The sequence below is a fragment of the Haematobia irritans genome, chromosome 5, assembly GCF_050003625.1.
Source record: "Haematobia irritans isolate KBUSLIRL chromosome 5, ASM5000362v1, whole genome shotgun sequence".
Taxonomy (NCBI): Eukaryota; Metazoa; Arthropoda; class Insecta; order Diptera; family Muscidae; genus Haematobia; species Haematobia irritans.
Genome location: NC_134401.1, coordinates 19,504,804 through 19,526,066, shown reverse-complemented (window position 1 = coordinate 19,526,066; position 21,263 = coordinate 19,504,804). Strand labels below are relative to the sequence as shown.

At 27.1% G+C, this 21,263-nt stretch overlaps 1 protein-coding gene across 4 annotated transcripts in view; it reads left to right on the top strand.

The window, feature by feature from the left end:
• The window catches only part of pdm3 (POU-domain protein pdm3), a 437,278-nt gene extending 416,870 nt beyond the window's left edge, over positions 1-20,408 (top strand). Inside the window, exons 9-13 of one of the 4 annotated variants that reach the window (XM_075309728.1) lie at positions 7,210-7,390; positions 10,828-10,881; positions 12,381-12,464; positions 12,575-12,723; positions 18,055-20,408. In XM_075309728.1, the coding sequence (XP_075165843.1) occupies positions 7,210-7,390; positions 10,828-10,881; positions 12,381-12,464; positions 12,575-12,723; positions 18,055-18,179 (593 nt within the window). In that variant the 3' untranslated portion in view covers positions 18,180-20,408. Of the gene's footprint in view, positions 1-7,209; positions 7,391-10,827; positions 10,906-12,380; positions 12,465-12,571; positions 12,724-18,054 lie in introns of all 4 variants that reach the window. The other 3 variants (XM_075309727.1, XM_075309726.1, XM_075309725.1) reach the window with 3 other exon arrangements.
• The last annotated feature ends 855 nt before the right edge of the window (positions 20,409-21,263 follow it).

The window sequence follows — 21,263 nt, the reverse complement described above, 5'->3', positions numbered from 1 at the left end:
CCACCTAACCTAACCTAAGTTCATAATTGTATATAGCCCTCATATAAGCGACCCCCATATTTCAATTCTGGCTCTCTACCACGTATGGACTAACTCACAATTTAGAAAACGATGTTAAGAAGTTTTAAGATATCACAACCCAAGTAATTCAATTGTGGATGACAGTCTTTCGTAGAAGTTTCTACTCAATCCATGGTGGAGGGTAAAGAAGATTCGGCCTGGCCAAATTTACGGCCGTATATACTTGTTTTCTTTTTATTTTTTGAGAAATTGTTGCTTTTTTAAATCGTTTTATGCCATAAGCATTACAGAAAAATTTTTGTCAACATTTTATATCTATAGACAATTTTTGTCAAAATTTTATTTCTATAGAAAATATTTTCAAAATTTTTATTACTATAGAAAATATTTTCAAAATTTTTATTACTATAGGAAATTTTAACAAAATTTTATTTCTTTAGAAAATTTTGTGAAAATTTTATTTCTATAGAAAATTTTTGTCAACATTTTATATTTATAGAAAAATTTTGTCTAAATTTTATTTCTATAGGAAATTTTGTCAAAATTTTATTTTATAGAAAATTTTGTCAAAACTTTTTTTTATAGAAAATTTTGACAAAATTTTATTTCTATGGACAATTTTTGTCAAAATTTTATATCTATAAAAAATTTTTTCTCAAAATTTATTTTTATGGGAAATTTTGTCAAAATTTTTTTACTATAAAAACTTTTGTCAAAATTTTATTTCTATAGAAAGTTTGGTCCAAATTTTATTTCTATAGAAAATTTTGTCAAAATTTTATTTCTATAGAAAATTTTGTTTATTTCTGTCATACCATTGCTCACGAAAACTTAAATCAAATACCCAAAACCAGTGTTGCGATTATCCGCATTTAGTGGCAAATGTGCCACATTTTCACGGGATAATATTTTTGTACCACCAAATTCCATATTTTTCTTTTTATTTTTTGAGAAATTGTTGCTTTTTTAAATCGTTTTATGTCATAAGCATTTTATTGTTTAAAATACTCTGTAAATTTTAAGCCCGACAATTAAGGTCCTTGTCACTCTAGGTGCATATGAGCAAAATCAATTTTTTATTCAAGTTTTTTACAGAATTTTCCTATTTTTTTGGATGTGATCACTAATTAAGCTCCATTTGGCTCTGGGAGCAAAATAAGTTCTTCTTATAAAAATTCAGATTTTTTGAGGACTTCGTTTGAATTTGCGATTTTTTTTTTTGGGTTATCACGAATTAATCACCTTTTCCCTCTAGGACGCATAGTTTAGGAGATATGACCAGCACATTTTGTTCCATTTTTGTTGAAACGAACAGTGATAACTCTGCCCAGAAAATATTGGTACCTAGATTGACAGCCTTTTATGCGAACTTCACTATCAAAGAAATGTTTCCCTATAAACACTAAAATTCATCTTCCCTCTCCGGACACACCCTTTACTTGTCTTTAGTACACATCCCAAAAATGTGAAAGAGTTAAATTTGCGCATCTTCTAATACCATGATGCCAGCTATTTGTCGTTTGCCGAAATAAATTTTAAAGTTTCGCCTTAGTGGCTGAAAATGTTCAAATTCAATTCAATAAACAGTTAAAATCGTTTAATGCTCTCTGCAATACAGTCTCTGGCAGCTTTCTTACTTTCTTGCAGAAAAAAAGGATAGAGTTAAGGTTTGTGTTGATGCTAATGTAGCAATTGCATGTTGTTATTGCTGCCGACAATGTTTAATTACAAAACAAAACTTTGTTCTCAAGCAGCAGTGGCATCAGCAACGGCATCTTGTTATTGGTGGTTACAAGTAGCAGTTGAAAAGCTACTTAAGTTTAGTGTTTATTAGAGATGCCTAAAGAGAAATTTCAGGAAAAAAATGCTTCCAAGAGTCTACACTACTAGGATTTATACCCATTGTAAAGTCCATTTTTGTTAAGAAATCGCTGATTAGATTTTACATGCTAAAATTAACACTCAAAAAATAATTCTACACTTAGTTATGAACTTGAATCCAAAATTTTATTTCCATAGAAACTTGTTTCAGTCAAAATTTAATATCTATAGAAAATTTTGTAAAAATTTTATTTCAGAAGAATTTTGTCAAAATTTTTATTTCTATCGAAATATTTTTAAATTTTTTGTTTCAATAGAAAATTTTGTCAAAACTTTATTGCTACAGAAAATTTTGTTAAAATTTTATTGCTATAGAAAATTTTGCCAAAGTTTTATTTCTATGGAAGTTATTGCCAAAATTTTATTTCTATCGAAAATTTTGTCAAAATGTTATATGTATAGAAAATTTTGTCAAAATTTTATTTCTATACAAATTTTTTCCAATATTGTATTTCTATAGAAAATTTTGTAAATTTTTTTACTTCTAAAGAAAATTGTTCACAATTTTAATCTATAGAAAATATTGTCAAAATTTTATTTCTATAGAAAATTTTGTCAAAATTATATTTCTATAGAAAATTTTGTCAAAATTTTATTTCTATAGAAAATTTTGTCAAAATTTTGTTTCTATAAATAATTTTGTCACAATTTTATTTCTATAGAAAATTTTGTCAAAATTTTATTTCCATACAAAATTTTGTCACAATTTTATTTCCATACAAAATTTTGTCAAAGTTTTATTTCTATAGAAAATTTTATTTCTATAGCAAATTTTGTCAACATTTTATTTCTATAGAAAATTTTGTCAACATTTTATTTCTATAGAAAATTTTGTCACAATTTTATTTCCATACAAAATGTTGTCAAAATTTTATTTCTATAAAAAATTTTGTCAAAATTTTATTTCTATAGAAAATTTTGTCAAAATATTATGTCTACAGAAAATTTAGTCAACATTTTATTTCTATAGAAAATTTTGTCACAATTTTATTTTTATACAAAATTTTCATTCGTTTTGTTTGTTATTGTTGGCTTCTCTTCAGTCGTTATTGTTGTTTTTTTTTTGTCAAAATTTTATTTCAATAGAAAATTTTGGCAAAATTTTATTTCTATAGAAAATTTTGTCAAAATTTTATTTCTATAGAAGATATTGTCAACATTTTATTTCTATAGAAAAATTTTCTCAAACTTGTATTTCTATAGAAAATTTTGTCAAAATTTTATTTCAGTAGAAAATTTTTGTCAAAATCTTATTTCCATAAAAAAATTTGTCACAATTTTATTTCTATAAAAAATTTTGTTCAAATTTTATTTTTATAGAAAATTTTGTCAAAATTTTATTCCCATAAAAACATTTGTCAAAATTTTATTTCTATAGAAAATTTTGTCCAAATTTTATTTCTATAGAAAATTTTGTCAAAATTTTATTTCTATAGAAAATTTTTCTCAAAATTGTATTTCTATAGAAAATTTTGTCAAAATTTTATTTCGATAGAACATTTTGTCAAAATTTTAGTTTTATAGAAAATTTTGTCGAAATTTTATTTCTGTAGAAAATTTTGTCAAAATTTAATTTCTATAAAAAATTTTTCTCAAAATTGTATTTCCGTAGAAAAATTTGTCAAAATTTTATTTCTATAGCAAATTTTGTCAAAGTTATATTTCTATAAAAATTTTTCTCAAAATTTTATTTTTATAGAAAATTTTGTCAAAATTTTATTTCTATCCAAATTTTTTTCAAAATTGTATTTCTACAAAAAATTTTGTAAATTTTTTTATTCCTAAAGAAAATTTTGCATAATTTGATATCTATAGAAAATTTTATCAAAATATTAATCTATAGAAAATTATGTCAAAATGTTATTGCTATAGAAAATTTCCATAAAAAAATTTGTCAAAATTGTATTTCTATAAAAAACATTGTCAAAATTTTATTTCTCTAAATAAATTTTGTCAATATTTTATTTCTATAGAAAATTTTGTCAAAATTTTATTTCTATAGAAAATTTTACTTCTATAGAGAATTTAGTCAAAATTTTATTTCTGTATTCTGCTCTCCCGTCCAGGAATAATGTTTAAAGAACTTGACAATAAAGGAAACCCTGTTGCAACTAAATTTGAAATTGAAGGAGTATTCTCCACAACCATGCTTCATTGTTGTAGATAATGCCAATTGGTATTCCTCATGGATGCAGCAAATAATGTCATTATCATTATTACTCTTGCAATTGCTGTTGTTTGTTATCATTTGCAGTTGTTTTTGTTGTTGTATATCATTAATACTTTAAATAAATCACGAATATTTTCAACATCCTCCAGCCTTCCTCGACGATGCAATGAATCCATTTGCATCTCCAGCATGACAACCTTCGTGAAAGCCAAGGCAATTGCCAATCGGCATTTTCTTCTCCACCATAAGCATCATCTTCACCATTGAAGATGGCAAAGTTTCTATTTTAAATGATGGCATTAAGACAGCATTAGCATTGAAGCACTTCATCAGAAACCTCTAAGGATATAGCATAAGCGGGTGTTGTATAAAGTTTTTCCCTCAATGAGTGTGACAGTTGGTGTCCGTGGTCTTAGTGGTGTTTGAGTCAAATCTAAAGGAGTGCAATGTGTTAATAAAATTCTGCAATATTTGCTAAGCACAAAAGTCTTATTAGATTGTATAGGGATAATGAATTAAATTTTGAAGGATAAATTCGAAAAGTGTTTACTAATATAGAATGAAGTGTTGAATAATTGGAGGCGGTTTTGTGTTAAGAATTTTATGGGGATAGTTCGGCTTGATATATTTGAAAGAAAGATTTGAAGATTAGATTTGCAAAAATTGGAAATAGGAGTTAGTCTAATAGACATATATTAGACAAATATTAGACTCCTTTTTTATTTGTATAACACAAAAAAATATACAGAAGAGCCAATTCCATGCGGCTTGGCATTAATTTACCTGTTTACCCCGATTGATCCAACAAATCGTCTGGTCCGAGCCGAGTTAGATGAAATCCCAGACCTGGAATAACCGATGCAATTCTTTTCCGGAAAGAGTAACCGATGCCTCTTTGGAATTTTTTTTATTTATATAGAAAATTTTCACAAAATTTCATTTCTATAGAAAATTTTCACAAAATTTTATTTCTATAGAAAATTTTCTCCAAAATTTTTTTTTTTTAGAAAATTTTCTCAAAAACTTATTTCTATAGAAAATTTTGTGAACATTTTCTTTATATAGAAAATTTTCTCAATTTTTTATTTCTAAAGAAAATTTTCTCAAAATGTTATTTCTATAGAAAATTACCTCAAAATTTTATTTCGATAGAAAAATTTTTCCCAATTGTATTTCTATTTTTTCAAAATATTATTTCTATAGAAACTTTTGTCAAAATATTATTTCTGTAGAACATTTTCTCAAAAAAATTTTTTATATAGAAAATTTTGATTTATTTTTATAGAAAATTTTCTCAAAATTTTATTTCTATAGAAAATTTTCCCAAAATTTTATTTTTACAGAAAATTTTCTCACATTCTTATTTCTATAGAAAATTTTCTAAAAATTTTATTTCTTTAGAACATTTTCGCAAAATTGTATTTCTATACAAAATTTTGTTTTAATTTTATTTTTATAAAAAATTTTCTCAAATGTTTATTCCTATAGAAAAATTTCTCAAAATTTTGTTTCGATAGAAATGTTTTTCAAAATTTTATTTCTGTAGAAAATTTTGTCAAAATATTATTTTTATAGAACATTTTCCCAAAAATTTTTTTCTATAAAAAATAAATTTTATTTTCATCGAAAATATTCTCAAAATTTGATTTCTATAGAAATTTATTTCAAATTTTTATTTCTATGGAAAATTTTCTCAAAATTTGATTTCATTAGAACATAGGAAAATTTGTCAACATTTTATTTCTACAGAAAATTTCTCAAAATTTTATTTCTATAGAAAATTTTTTAAAATTTTATTTCTATACGAAATTTTCTCACAATTTTATTCGATAGAAAAGTTTTTAAAAATGTTATTTCTTTAGAAAATTTACTCAAAATTTGATTTCGTTAGAACAATTTCTCTAATTTTTATTTCTAAAGGATTTTTTTTTATTTCTACAGAAAATTTTGTTAAAATTTTATTTCTGTAGAAAATTTTGTTAAAATTTAATTTTTATAGAAAATTTTGTTTTCTATAGAACATTTTCTCAAAAAAAAAAAATCTATAGAAAATAAATTTTATTTCTATAGAAAAAGTTTCTCAAAATTTTATTTCCATAGAAAATTTTCTCAAAATTTTATTTCTATAGAAATTTTACTCAAATTTTTATTTCTATAGAAAATTTTCTCAAAATTTGATTTCGTTAGAACATTTTCTCAAATTTTTATTTTTATAGGAAAATTTGTCAACATTTTATTTCTACAGAAAATTTTGTCAAAATTTTATTTCTACAGAAAATTTTGTCAAAATTTTATTTCTATAGAAAATTTTGTCAACATTTTGTTTCTATAGAAAATTTTGTCAAAATTTTGATTTCTATAGAAAATTTTGTCAAAATTTTATTTCTATAGAAAATTTGGTCAATATTTAATTTATATAGAAAAAAAGAGAGGAATGTTTTACCAAAACATCAAGAATTTTACGCAACAGTAAAAAATCTATGGGTGTTTCAACAATCCTGCTTCTGTTACCTTATTTTTAATTTGATTTATTTTTAAAGAAAATTGAAATTGAATTTTCCTTAAAATTTAAACACCTTGTTGATCTCCACTACTCATTTTCAATCTAAAAAAAAATTAATTCTTAAACAAATTCTCTTAAATGCAATGTGAAGAAAAATTCCATCATCATTCCTAACACCATTATGTCATGCCAGGTCATGAAATGAAGGTAGTTAGCTACTAATCGCATTTAGTTAATTACCACAATTACCTGAGTAATTACATCGCTCAGTAACAACAGATGCTAAGGATGGCGACATCATATCTTAGAAATTTCCTGTTGATGAGTAAACCTGTTGCTCTTTTCAGCTACAATGACTATAAAGACTCAGTTGCCAAACAACAGGAGCAAGAAAGCTAACAAATATGACCAATAAACATAATTCTTGTGCAAGTGAAATTAAAAAAGGCAACAATTAATTAGCACCTTAAACTTTCTAGAAATGATTTTTTAATTACATTTTCCCTCTCTGACATAGCATGATGAAGTTGTAAGTTAGTTTATAAGTTAGCAATTATATATGAATACTAACCAGTTTTAGCCATCTTCATTTGCAATTTGTTATATATGTTTTATTTTTATTTTTTATTTCTAGATGAGCCCACCATTAATCAAGCCACCACAAATATGGTCGATGGCATTGATTTAGATGAAATAAAAGAATTTGCCAAAGCATTTAAATTAAGACGTTTATCATTAGGTTTGACCCAAACCCAAGTGGGCCAGGCCTTATCGGTGACTGAGGGCCCAGCGTATAGTCAAAGTGCCATATGCAGGTAAGTTTTGTATTTTATATGAATTGAAGAAAAATATATTTTTTAGTTTTTTTTTAAATATTATTTTGTAGAAAATGTCCTATGTAGTGAAGATTTTATTTATATTTTTATTAGAAAATAAATTTAATAGAAATAGAAAAAATAATAATAGAAAAAATTTTACATTTTTTTATTTCTGAACTAACAAATTTTTAAATTCAATATTATTTATAAATTAGAGAATATAAATGGTTGGCAAAAAAGAAGGATATATGTAGTAGGAATACATAAATAATAGTTAAAATAATCAAAGAACTTGAAGGAAATTTAATCCGCAAAAAATTTAATAAGATCGGGTGTAGTAAAAGTTCTTCGGACAAGCACAGCATATACGGAAATTTTTATAATTCACATTGATGTCTTATATGGTAATTTGTGTTATCTCACTTTGAAAACAAATTGATTTCAAATATTTTTCAAACGTATAGTTGTACTGTACAAAATTTAGTTTTTAGAATTTTTTGAGAATTTTTACAATTCTCATTGATGTCTTTTAGGTAATTTGATCGGGTGTAGTAAAAGTTCTTCGGACAAACACAGCATATAGGGAAATTTTTATAATTCTCATTGATGTCTTCTAGGTAACTTGAGTATTATTTTGTTTCTCTTTGAAAACAAATTGAATTCAAATAATTTTCAAACGTATAGTTGTATGGTACAAAAATTTTGTTGATAAATAATCGATTCTCCAAAAAAAACTGTAAGACTCGCATTGAATTTTCCAGTCCATGAATCAGGAAACCTAATATCAAAGTTGAATTGAGTATTATTTGATTTCTCTTTGAAAACAAATTGAATTTAAATAATTTTCAAACGTGTTTTTGTACGGTACAAAATTTTGTTGATAAATAATCGATTCTCCAAAAACAAAAACTGTAAGATTCGCATTGAATTTTCCAGTCCATGAATCAGGAAACCTTATACCAAAGTTGAATTGAATATTATTTGATTTCTCTTTGAATACAAGCTTAAATTGAAATATTTTTCCAAAAATATTATCATTAGCCAAAATGTCATTCATTATTAAACCAAGCCTATCAGACTAGCAAGGAGCTTTCACGCCCAGGAATAGGTTAGGTTAGGTTAGGTGGCAGCCCGATGTATCAGGCTCGCTTAGACTATTCAGTCCATTGTGATACCACATTGGTGAACTTCTCTCTTATCACTGAGTGCTGCCCGATTCCATGTTAAGCTCAGTGAGAAGGGACCTCCTTTTTATAGCCGAGTCCGAACGGCGTTCCACATTGCAGTGAAACCACTTAGAGAAGCTTTGAAACTCTCAGAAATGTCACCAGCCTGAGGTGGGATAATCCACCGCCGAAAAACTTTTTGGTGTTCGGTCGAAGCAGGAATCGAACCCACGACCTTGTGTATGCAAGGCGTGCATGCTAACCATTGCACCACGGTGGCTCCCCTATCTATCAGTGTAGCAATGAGCTTTCCAGCCCTGGAATGAGAAAAACACATAACATAGAATACTTTTGTATTATTTGCTTTGTCTTTGAAACCAAGTTGAATTTAAATATTTTTCAAATATATGGTTTTAATGTTACCTTTAATAAAAATTCCCCTGATTAATAATCGTTTTTCCATTCTCAATGATTATTAACACAATCTGTGAGACTACCATGGAACTTACCAGCCCATTTATGAGGAAACCATTTACCAGATATGAATTGAAGAAAAAGTTACAGTTAAACTCAGCACTACCTTCCATGCATCCATACTGCATGAATTGGTTGCAATAACGTAAACGAATGATCATAAAGTAGTTTGATTACTCGTTTACGTTATTGCCAACGATTCATGCAGTGTGGATGCACTGCCTACTTTATTGTATACCAAAAAGCGCAACGAAAGTCTTACTGCTGAAGTATTTTTTGCTGGGATATAGTATTCGATTATTTTTTAAGAGACCAGTCATGTCGGCAATTTTAACGATATTTGGGATCAAATTGTACCATTACAGTATAAATGAATGTAATTAGAAAGTGACCTAGTATGTAGGAAAAGTGGCACTAAAACGTAAAAAGTATAATGAGATGTCCAGAAAATTGGACAGAGACCAAAACAGTTTGTATACCACAAATCGGGGTAACAATGATTACGCTGCTAACATTTCAACGGACAGCCAGAAGTTAGTTCCGAAGTAAACGGTTGCGATTACCATAGAGTTCAGGGACCTGGCGGCACAAATAAGGTAATGCAAGGTCCAGGTGGAAAAATGGATTATCGGGGATAGATGGCAATCATAGGTGGCCAATAGCCGTTAAACGCATAACTGTGTTGAATACAAGCACCGATGATAATCCCCCATGATCCTTTTTTCGAAATAATAAAATTTTCGTTTCACGATATTGTTTAAATCAAAAAAAAAACTTAAAATTCGGCAATTAAGCTCTCCGTAATGTATCCCTTTTGATGCCAGAGTTGGTGAACTTCCCTCTTATTTTTGAATGCTGTACGATTGTAGCTTAAGGTTAAGTTAAGTTAGGTATAGTGGCAACCCTATATTTTTAGGGCTATTCAGTGCATTGTGATACCACAGTGGTGAACTTCTCTAGGTTGAGCTCAAAGATATGCTATGCATTCAAATGGCCTGTAAAACTTGAAAATATAATTGACATAGTTGGGAGAAGATAAAACTGGGTTTGAACCCATGACCCTTTGTATCAAAATCGGACATGCTAATCTTTGCATTATGGTATTTCTCCCTTTCAAACTATCGTAATCTATATACATATTTATCGATGACTTTTAAGACAAATTTCAATTTATGGCCGCCTAAAAGTATGCACATATTTTACAACAAATTACTTTTAGCAAACAAACAAATTTTCGGGTCTGAAGTATATGTTATGTGGGGTATTTTTTTATAAATATAAGTTAAAAATTTTATTTTTTAAATGAATTTACCAATTTTTATCACTTATTAAACTATGTGGAAATTATCATCGATAACCCTGGGAAGGGAATAGGCTTCAAATTAAAGACGACTTTCGATATATCTATCAAAAATAATTTCTTTATGTAGATAACCCAACTTTAATATTATTTTCATGTTCTTTTAATTTTTCCTTAGATAACAATACTTTATTTTATTTATGTTACTGCTACCAAACTGTTTTGAACCAAATAGAGACTAACCAAAAACTAAAATTTTTGTTTATTTATTGTGCCAGGACATTTGTTTCTTAAACTAACAAACAATTGCTAATTGCTTTTTCTTATCATAAGAAATTAAATATAATTAAAATAATTGTTTTTTTCTTACTTTTTTTATTCTTTTTACGGCTTTTTCGAAAATTAAACAAAAATTTAAAACAAATGCAACATACATGACTACCAAAACTATGATGTATATGTGAACTGATAAACGTTATGAAAAAAAAACACAGTGCATTAGCCGCACAAATGTATGCTGCTCAACTCTCGTCTCAACAACAAAACATGTATGTTGAAAACGGAACAAATAAGTATGAACAATCATTTTTCTTTAAATAATAAAAATAATTGTTTACTTGAAAATAACCAAAAAAACGAAATACCAAAAAAATAAATAAAATAAAAAATAATTTTCAAAGCTTTGCTACAAGAAAAATAAAGCTTTAAAAATATTTACAAATTGTAACGCATTTTAAATAATAAAAATATTCTAGGCTTAAATAAAAAACATGAAAAATAATTAAATTTTAAATTTACAGAAACTGTAAAAGTTTAAGTTATTTTTTCCAGGTGTATAGCTATAATAATATTTGGTCAAAGAAATGCAAAATTAAAAAAATGATAGTACCCTACATTCTGTCATTATTTATATTCATAATTTATTATGGTTATAAATAAAAAATTTTATTAATAATAAATGCAAGTCTCAAACTCATATATTTTTATTAATAAACAAAATATTCGGTTTCCTATATTTTAAAGGGCCTTTTTCACTGTAAAATTTTTTTCATATGTATTTTATAATTAATTTTTTCATTAATAAAACAATTCCAAAATTTTGTTTGGCAATAATCATCTGGTAATTGTCTAAAATAGAGGAAAGAATTCATGTCTCAAACTCATGTTTTTTTTATAAATAAAAAATTTTATTAATAATAAATGCAAGTCTCAAACTCATATTTTTTTATTAATAAACAAAATATTCGTTTTCCTATATTTTAAAGGGCCTTTTTCACTGTAAAATTTTTTTCGTATGTATTTTATAATTAATTTTTTCATTAATAAAACAATTCCAATTTTTTTGTCAATAATCATCTGGTAATTGTCTAAAATAGAGGAAAAAATTCATGTCTCAAACTCATATTTTTTTATTTATAAAAAAAAAAAAATTATTAAGTCTCAAACTCATATTTTTTATTAATAAAAAAAATATTCTGTTTCCTATATTTTAAAGGGTCTTTTTCACTGTTAGATTTTTTCAGGATAATTTATATGTATATTAAATTAAATAATAACTATAAAAAATGCGTTACATTTTGTATATATACATATATTTTTATTTTTTATTTATTTAAATTTTTTGTTTACTTTTAGTATGCGCTAAACTTAAAAGCTGTGTTGTTTTTGTATTGGCCAGGGCATTGCCTATAAATATATTTATATAAGAATATAGCTCACTTTTAACCATAATAATTTTCTGGCTTTTAAAACAGAAAAACAAAATCTTTGCGAAACAAAAAAAAATATTTTCTTTTGGAAATTAGAAATAAAAATAAATTTCTATTATTTTTGGCTTTTTTATCTTACCAAAAACAAAAATCATTAGAGACCAAAAGCAAAACGAAAATGTGAAGAACAGACAATGTCCTGGCACTTTTTTGTAAACAGAAATCAAGCGCATACTAAAAAAAAATAGTAACCAAAAAATTTGTATTTCCCCCCCCACCAAAATTACTCTTTTTCTCTCTGAAATTAATCATATAATTTTTTTTTGTTATTCCTTTAGGTTCGAAAAGCTGGATATAACACCAAAGAGCGCTCAAAAAATTAAACCTGTTTTAGAACGTTGGATGAAAGAGGCCGAAGAGAGGTGAGAGTATGGATTAAGTTCCTCCGGCGTTTGTTACTAGACGGTGATTCTAAGGATTTACTAACGTTAATATTTTTTTTTTTGCTTTTTCAATAAATTTTTCACAGCAGTCACTGGAATCGTTTCAAGTCTGGACAAAATCATTTAACCGATTATATTGGTGTAGAACCCTCCAAGAAACGCAAGAGACGCACCTCGTTTACACCACAAGCTTTAGAGCTATTAAATGCTCATTTTGAGCGTAATACCCATCCTTCGGGTGAGTGGTAATTTCAAATTTTCCCATTATAATTATTAATAGACAATTTTAAGAGTAGAATTATTTTTAAATATTTTTTTTATAAAAAAATATTTTTTTGATTCAATCACAAATTTAATTTTTCTAATTAATTTTTTTTTGAAATTTCTTCAATTACGAAAATGATAATATCAATAATAGCATTAAATTGAAATAAAAAATATGAAATAAAATGATATGATAATATCAATCACAGAATTAATTAGAAATAAAAAATAAGCTTCAAAATTTTAATTTTATTTTTAATTATTTCAATTAAAAAATTAATTCATCACGAAATTAATTGTTTGAATTATTTTTTTAATTAAATTTTCTTCAATAAGGAAAATGATAATTAGGAAAATTATTTTAAATAAAAATATGATAATATCAATCACCGAGTTAATTGGAAATAAAAAATATGCTTAAACACTTTTTAATTAACTTTTTTTTCGGTTTAATTAATCACGAAATTAATTGTTCGAGTTAATTTCTTAATTAAAGTTTCTTAGACAAATGATAATATCAATCATAGAATTAATTAGAAATAAAAATATGAAATAAAAAAATTATAATATCAATTCATTAATTTTGAATTTAAAAGTAATTAGAAATAAAACATAGGTATAATTTTTAATTTTTGAAAAAAATTTTTTTAAAAGGTTCAATTTAAAATATAAATGCTTTTCGTCGAAAAACTCAATAAATTTTTTTAATAAATTGTTCGAATTAATTTTTTAATTAAAATTTATTCAATAACGAAGATGTCAATATCAATCACTGAATTAATTAGAAATTAAAAATAGGCTTTATTATTTAATTGGTTCAATTTAAAATCTAATTGATTTTGGAGGAAGAACCCAATTAATTTTTTTAATTGAGGTAATCAATTATTTATTGCATTGTTATTTATTTTTATAATTATATTTTCATTTGGATGACACTTTCAAAAATATTCAATTAAAAAATTTCATTTATTCAACTATTTTATATATTTATTAAAAAAATCAATCAAAAAAATTTATTTTCGTCGAATAATACAATTAAGTTTGTAATTATTTATTGTATTGTTATTTATTGATTTATAATTTGTTTTTCATTTGAATGACACAGAAGAAAAATCAAAAAAAAAAATATCACCAAAAATTTTCCAATTAAAATTTTAATTGAATTATCCAATAAAAGAATTGTCATTTTTTATTAAAAAAAAATCAATCACAAAAATTTATAAATCAATTATTTTATAAATGGATCAATTAATTTTTTAATTTACTTTGGTTATTAATATTGTAATTTCTGTGATTGAAGATATTTTAATTAACAAATATTTGGACCAATTAAATTCGTGATTGAAGACAAATATATTTTTAAAGAGGAACTAATTTCCTTGTATTATTGTAAGAGTTTTATAATTTTTTATTAATTTTTCGATTATAATTTTAGTTGGATTTTTCTTAAGCTTAATTTCTGTGATTGAAAACATTTTAATTAAAAAATAATTGGATCAATTAATTTCGTGATTGAAGAAATTTTTTTATACCCACCACCATAGGATGGGGGGTATATTAACTTTGTCATTCCGTTTGTAACACATCGAAATATTGCTCTAAGACCCCATAAAGTATATATATTCTGGGTCGTGGTGAAATTCTGAGTCGATCTGAGCATGTCCGTCCGTCCGTCCGTCCGTCCGTCCGTCTGTTGAAATCACGCTAACTTCCGAACGAAACAAGCTTTCGACTTGAAACTTGGCACAAGTAGTTGTTATTGATGTAGGTCGGATGGTATTGCAAATGGGCCATATCGGTCCACTTTTACGTATAGCCCCCATATAAACGGACCCCAAAATTTGGCTTGCGAGGCCCCTAAGAGAAGCAAATTTCATCCGATCCGGCTGAAATTTGGTACATGGTGTCAGTATATGGTCTCTAACAACCATGCAAAAATTGGTCCACATCGGTCCATAATTATATATAGCCCCCATATAAACCGATCCCCCGATTTGGCTTGCGAGGCCTCTAAGAGAAGCAAATTTCATCCGATCCGGCTGAAATTTGGTACATGGTGTCAGTATATGGTCTCTAACAACCATGCAAAAATTGGTCCACATCGGTCCATAATTATATATAGCCCCCATATAAACCGATCCCCCGATTTGGCTTGCGAGGCCTCTAAGAGAAGCAAATTTCATCCGATCCGGCTGAAATTTGGTACGTGATGTTAGTATATGGTCTCTAACAATCATGCAGAAATTGGTCCACATCGGTTCATAATTATATATAGCCCCCATATAAACCGATCACCAGATTTGACCTCCGGAACCTCTTGGAAGACCAAAATTCATCTGATTCAGTTGAAATTTGGTACGTGGTGTTAATATATGGTATCCACCAACCATGCAGGAATTGGTTCCTATCAGTCCATAATTATATATAGCTCCCATATAAACCGATCCCCAGATTTGACCTCCGGTGCCTTTTGGAGAAGCAAAATTCATCCGATCTGCTTGAAATTTGGTACGTGGTGGTAGTATATGATATTTAACAACCATGCCAAAAGTGGTCCATATCAGTCCATAATCGTACATAGCCCCATATAATCCGATCCCGAGATTTGGTTTTGGAACCCCTTGGAGGAGCAAATTTCATCCGAGTGAGTTGAAATTTGGTACATTGTGCTAGTATATGGTCGTTAACAACCATGCCTAACTAGGTCCATATCGGTCTATAGTTATATATGGCCCTCAGATAAATCGATCCCCAATCGCACAAAAATTGGTCCATATCAAGTTCATAATTGTATATAGCCCCCATATAAGCGACCCCCATATTTCAATTCTGGCTCTCTACGTACAAAAAGTCCATATCGATTCGTAATTATTTGTTGACTTAACTATACATAACTTTTTTGTCTAATATATACCATGTATGGACTAAATCACAATTTAGAAAACGATGTTAAGAAGTTTTAAGATACCACAACCCAAGTAATTCGATTGTGGATGATAGTCTTTCGTAGAAGTTTCTACGCAATCCATGGTGGTGGGTACATAAGATTCGGCCTGGCCGAACTTGCGGCCGTATATACTTGTTTTTGTTTGGAAATAATTTCCTTGTTTATTATAAGAGTTTATACTTCTTTATGAATTTTCCGATTTTTCTTAATTTTATTGTTTATTTTTTAATTTTATGCGCCAATGAATAGTACGAAACTAATTATTTATTTATTATAACATTTAAATTTTATAAATTACTTTAATTTACTAAATTAAAAAAAAAACAAAATTTTTTTTATGACAATATGTTATTAATTTATTTTTATTGTTTCTTCCAATCATTTAATATTTTTTGAAGTTCTACCCCGTTTTATTTGCTTTTATTAATTGTAACATTTTAATGTAATATGAGAATAAATTAATTTCATTTACTACATTTAAATTTATTTTGAACAAAACATAATTTTATTATAATTATAAATATAACATAATTTCATTATAATATTAAATTAATTTGTTTTTATTATTTCTTCCAATCTTTGTTTATATATTATTCAACATTTTTAAGTTCTACCCTATTATGTTTGCTTATTTGCATTTTATTTTAAATTAATTAAATTTAATGTGCGAATAAATTAATTTAATTTACTAAATTTAAATAGACTTAATTTAAACAAAAAAATAATAATTTTATAAAAATTTTAAATCAATTTATTTTTATAATTTCTTCCAATCTTTATTTGTACATAATTAAAACTTTTTAAAGTTTATATGAAAATAAATTAATTTAATTTTATAAAATTTAAATAGACTTCATGTAAACAAAAAAAAATGAATTTATATATTTTATTTTTTATTTGAATTTATATATTTTTATTATTTCTTATCTTTTTTATACATTATTCAATTTAAATCAAAAATAAATTTATTAAAAATTTATATTAGTTTTAGTTTCATAATCGAATACAAACTTTATTTAAATATCATTCAAAATTCTTGAAGTTCTACCCAGCTTTTTTGCTTATTTTATTTTTAATATTTCAATGTCACATGGAAATAAATTAAATTGATTTAACAAATTTATATAGACTGAATTTAAAAAAAAATATAATTTTTGTTAAAATTTCAAATTAAGTTATTTTTAAAATTTATGTAATTTTTTTAATTTTTTTTATACCCACCACCATAGGATGGTATATTAACTTTGTCATTCCGTTTGTAACACATCGAAATATTGCTCTAAGACCCCATAAAGTATATATATTCTGGGTCGTGGTGAAATTCTGAGTCGATCTGAGCATGTCCGTCCGTCCGTCCGTCCGTCTGTTGAAATCACGCTAACTTCCGAACGAAACAAGCTATCGACTTGAAACTTGGCACAAGTGGTTGTTATTTATGTAGGTCGGATGGTATTGCAAATGGGCCATATCGGTCCACTTTTACGTATAGCCCCCATATAAACGGACCCCAAAATTTGGCTTGCGAGGCCTCTAAGAGAAGCAAATTTCATCCGATCTGGCTGAAATTTGGTACATGGTGTTAGTATATGGTCTCTAACAACCATGCAAAAATTGGTCCACATCGGTCCATAATTATATATAGCCCCCATATAAACCGATCCCCCGATTTGGCTTGCGAGGCCCCTAAGAGAAGCAAATTTCATCCGATCCGGCTGAAATTTGGTACGTGATGTTAGTATATGGTCTCTAACAACCATGCAAAAATTGGTCCACATCGGTTCATAATTATATATAGCCCCCTATATACCGATCACCAGATTTGACCTCCGGAACCTCTTGGAAGACCAAAATTCATCTGATTCAGTTGAAATTTGGTACGTGGTGTTAATATGTGGCCTCAAACTCCCATGCAAAAATTGGTCGATATCGGTCCATAATTATATATAGGCCCCATATAAACCGATCCCCAGATTTGACCTCCAGAGCCCCTTGGAAGAGCAAAATTCTTCCCATTCGGTTGAAATTTGGTACGTGATGTTAGTATATGGTATCCAACAACCATGCAGGAATAAGAAGTTTTAAGATACAACAACCCAAGTAATTCGATTGTGGATGACAGTCTTTCGTAGAAGTTTCTACGCAATCCATGGTGGTGGGTACATAAGATTCGGCCTGGCCGAACTTGCGGCCGTATATACTTGTTTTTTTTTTTTAATTTATGTAATATATATATAAAGTTTTTGAACATATTGAAATTTTTTTCTTATCAGCATGGCTATTTTAATTAATTTTTGGTGTAACATTCCCTCGGTATTATTCCAATATCATCATATCTTGTTTTCTTCTTTATTTTTTCAGGTACCGAAATTACCGGCCTTGCCCATCAATTAGGTTACGAGCGTGAAGTTATACGTATTTGGTTCTGTAATAAACGTCAAGCTCTAAAGAATACCGTACGCATGATGTCCAAAGGCATAGTTTAAATGACTGGGTCCCAAAATTAATTCTACAAAACGAAAAACAAGGCATTCAATAGCTCCACCAAAAATCATTGCTACAAGGAATACGATTTCGGAGAACAAAGAAAACAAAAATTGTGGACAAAACTTTTCATTTCTACAATAGCCATCGTAACCATCAATACCATCACAAGGGATAAGTTTTTTAATAAATGTGTGTATAGAAAAATATTAAAAGAAAATCTATTTGAATAAGTAAATAAGGTATATACGGTGAAATAGAAAAACTTTATGGTTCCAAAAAAATTTCAGGAGTTTCCATATCTCACAGCATATTAAATAAGAACTCTTTCGAAACGCTATAATACAAGGGTTTGTTTAAAAACCATTCTTACAGGGGGTAATGGGTTCAATATCGGCCATCCGGTGACGTTTTGTTTAAGAAATTTTCAAGTATCTTAACTTTGTAAAACTTTCCTTCAAGTGGTTCCTCACATTTAACAAATGTTGGAAAATTATGCGAATTCATATTGTCCTCCATAATATTCTAAGAAATCAAAATAAATTCAAATGTCTTTCAAACGTTCCAATTATCAAATAAATCAAATTGATATATCATAGAAAAAAACTTGTCGTTAATAATAAAAACAAATTAAGGGATTTCACAATTTTCTTAACTTTAGCACATTTTCGAATTTTTCTCTAAATAATGTAATTGGGTGTCGTCTTCTTTAAAATCAACCTCAAGGGGCAGATATATGTGGCAGACAACTTTTTTTTTTAAATTTGACGTTTTTTAAAATTTGACAAATGCAACTATAAACTTCGGCATAAGTTACGTTTTCAGATTTTGAAATGCCGACTTTCGATATTTGCCACTTTCGACAAATGGTGCCCGCCTCACAATTGACAAATATTGGCAAATTGTGAGAATTCAAATTGACCTCACAACATTCTTTGAAATCAAGATAATTTCAAATTTTTTCAAACGTTGGTGGTTCTCGAAATTTAAAAATAAACCAAATTGGTATATGATGGACAAAAACTTTTCCCAAGCAATGAGAGAAATATAAAGGGATTTCTCATCTGTTTGTAGGACGAGTGATGTTTTTTTTAATTCTAATGAAGTTTCGGAAATTGTTTCTACACAATGGGATTATGGTGAATTTTACTAACCCTAGCTCGGTCACCAATTTTTTCTTCATTATCTCTTTATTAAAATGAAATGGTTACATTTGTAAATAAAATTTTTTAAATTTTTTGGTCCACTTTTTACGTTGAGATATTTTGATGAGCTATGAACACAAAGAATCGATTTTGGCCTTTTCGTTGGTTACTTTTGATACCTTGGCATCACTAAAATCATAACAATTTTGTAATGGCAAATCAACTGATTTTGACCTCAATTGCTTGTCTCTAATTTTAAGGCATTTTGAATTTTGTTGTCCTTGGTTTAATGTTAAATATTTTTTGTATACCCTCCACCATAGTATGGGGGGTATATTAACTTTGTCATTCCATTTGTAACACATCGAAATATTGGTCTAAAACCCCATAAAGTATATATATTCTGGGTCGTGGTGAAATTCTGAGTCGATCTAAGCATGTCCGTCCGTCTGTTGAATTCAAGCTAACTTCCGAACGAAACAAGCTATCGACTTGAAACTTGGCACAAGTAGTTGTTATTGATGCAGGTCGTATGGTATTGCAAATGGGCCATGTCGGACCACTTTTACGTATAGCCCCCACATAAACCAACGCCCAGATGTGGTTTGCGGAACCTCTTGGAGGAGCAAAATTCATCTGATCCGGTTGAAATCTGGTACATGGTGTTAGTATATGGTATCTAACAACCATGCAGGGATTGATCCACATCGGTCCACAATTATATATAGCTCCCATATAAACCGATCCCCAGATTTGGCTTCCGGAGCCTTATGGATGAGCAAAATTCATCCAATCCGGTAAGTATATGCTCTCTAACAACCATGTAAAAATTGGTCCCCATCGGTCCATAATTATATATAGCCCTCATGTAAACCGATCCATGTATCAACCATTCATGGATTGGTCCATATCGGTCCACAATTATATATAACCCCCATTTAAACCTATCCTCCAGAGGTCAACTCTGGAGCTCTTGGAGGAGCAAAATTCGTCCGATCCGTTTGAAATTTGGTACGTTGCCCTAGTATACGGCCGCTAACAACCATGCCAAAATTGGTCCATATCGGTCTATAGTTATATATTGCCGATCCCAAAATTTTATTTCTTTAGAAAATTTTGTCAAAATTTTATTATTACAGAATTTTTTTCAAAATTTTATTACTATACAAAATTTTGTCAAAATTTTATTGCTATACAAAATTTTGTCAATATTTTATTTTTATAGAAAATTTTTCAAAATTTTATTACTATACAAAATTTTGTCAAAATTTTATTACTACAGAAAATTTTTCAAAATTTTATTACTATACAAAATTTTGTCAAAATTTTATTACTATACAAAATTTTGTCAAAATTTTATTACTATACAAAATTTTGTCAAGATTTTATTTCTATAGAAAATTTTGTCAAAATTTTATTTCTATAGAAAATTTTGTCAAAATTTTATTACTAGAGAAATTTTATCAAAATTGTATTTCGATAAAAAATTTTGTCAAAATTGTATTTCTATACAAAATTTTGTCAAAATTTTATTTGTATAGAAAATTTTGTCATATTTTATTTGTATAGAAAATTTTGTCAACATTTTATTTGTATAGAAAATTTTGTCAAGATTTTATTTCTATAGAAAATTTTGTCAAGATTTTATTTCTATAGAAAATTTTGTCAAAATTTTTTTACTATACAAAATTTTGTCAAAATTTTATTTCTATAAAAAATTTGTCAAAATTTTACTTCTATAGGAAATTTTGTCAAAATTTTATTTCTATAGAAAATTTTGTAATTTTTTTTTCTATAGAAAATTTTGTCAAAATTTTATTTCTATATGGTCTCTAACAACCATGCCAAAATTGGTCCATATCGGATATATACAACCGATCCCCAAAAATAATCTACCAAAATTTTATTTCTATAGAAAATGTTGTCAAAATTTTATTACTA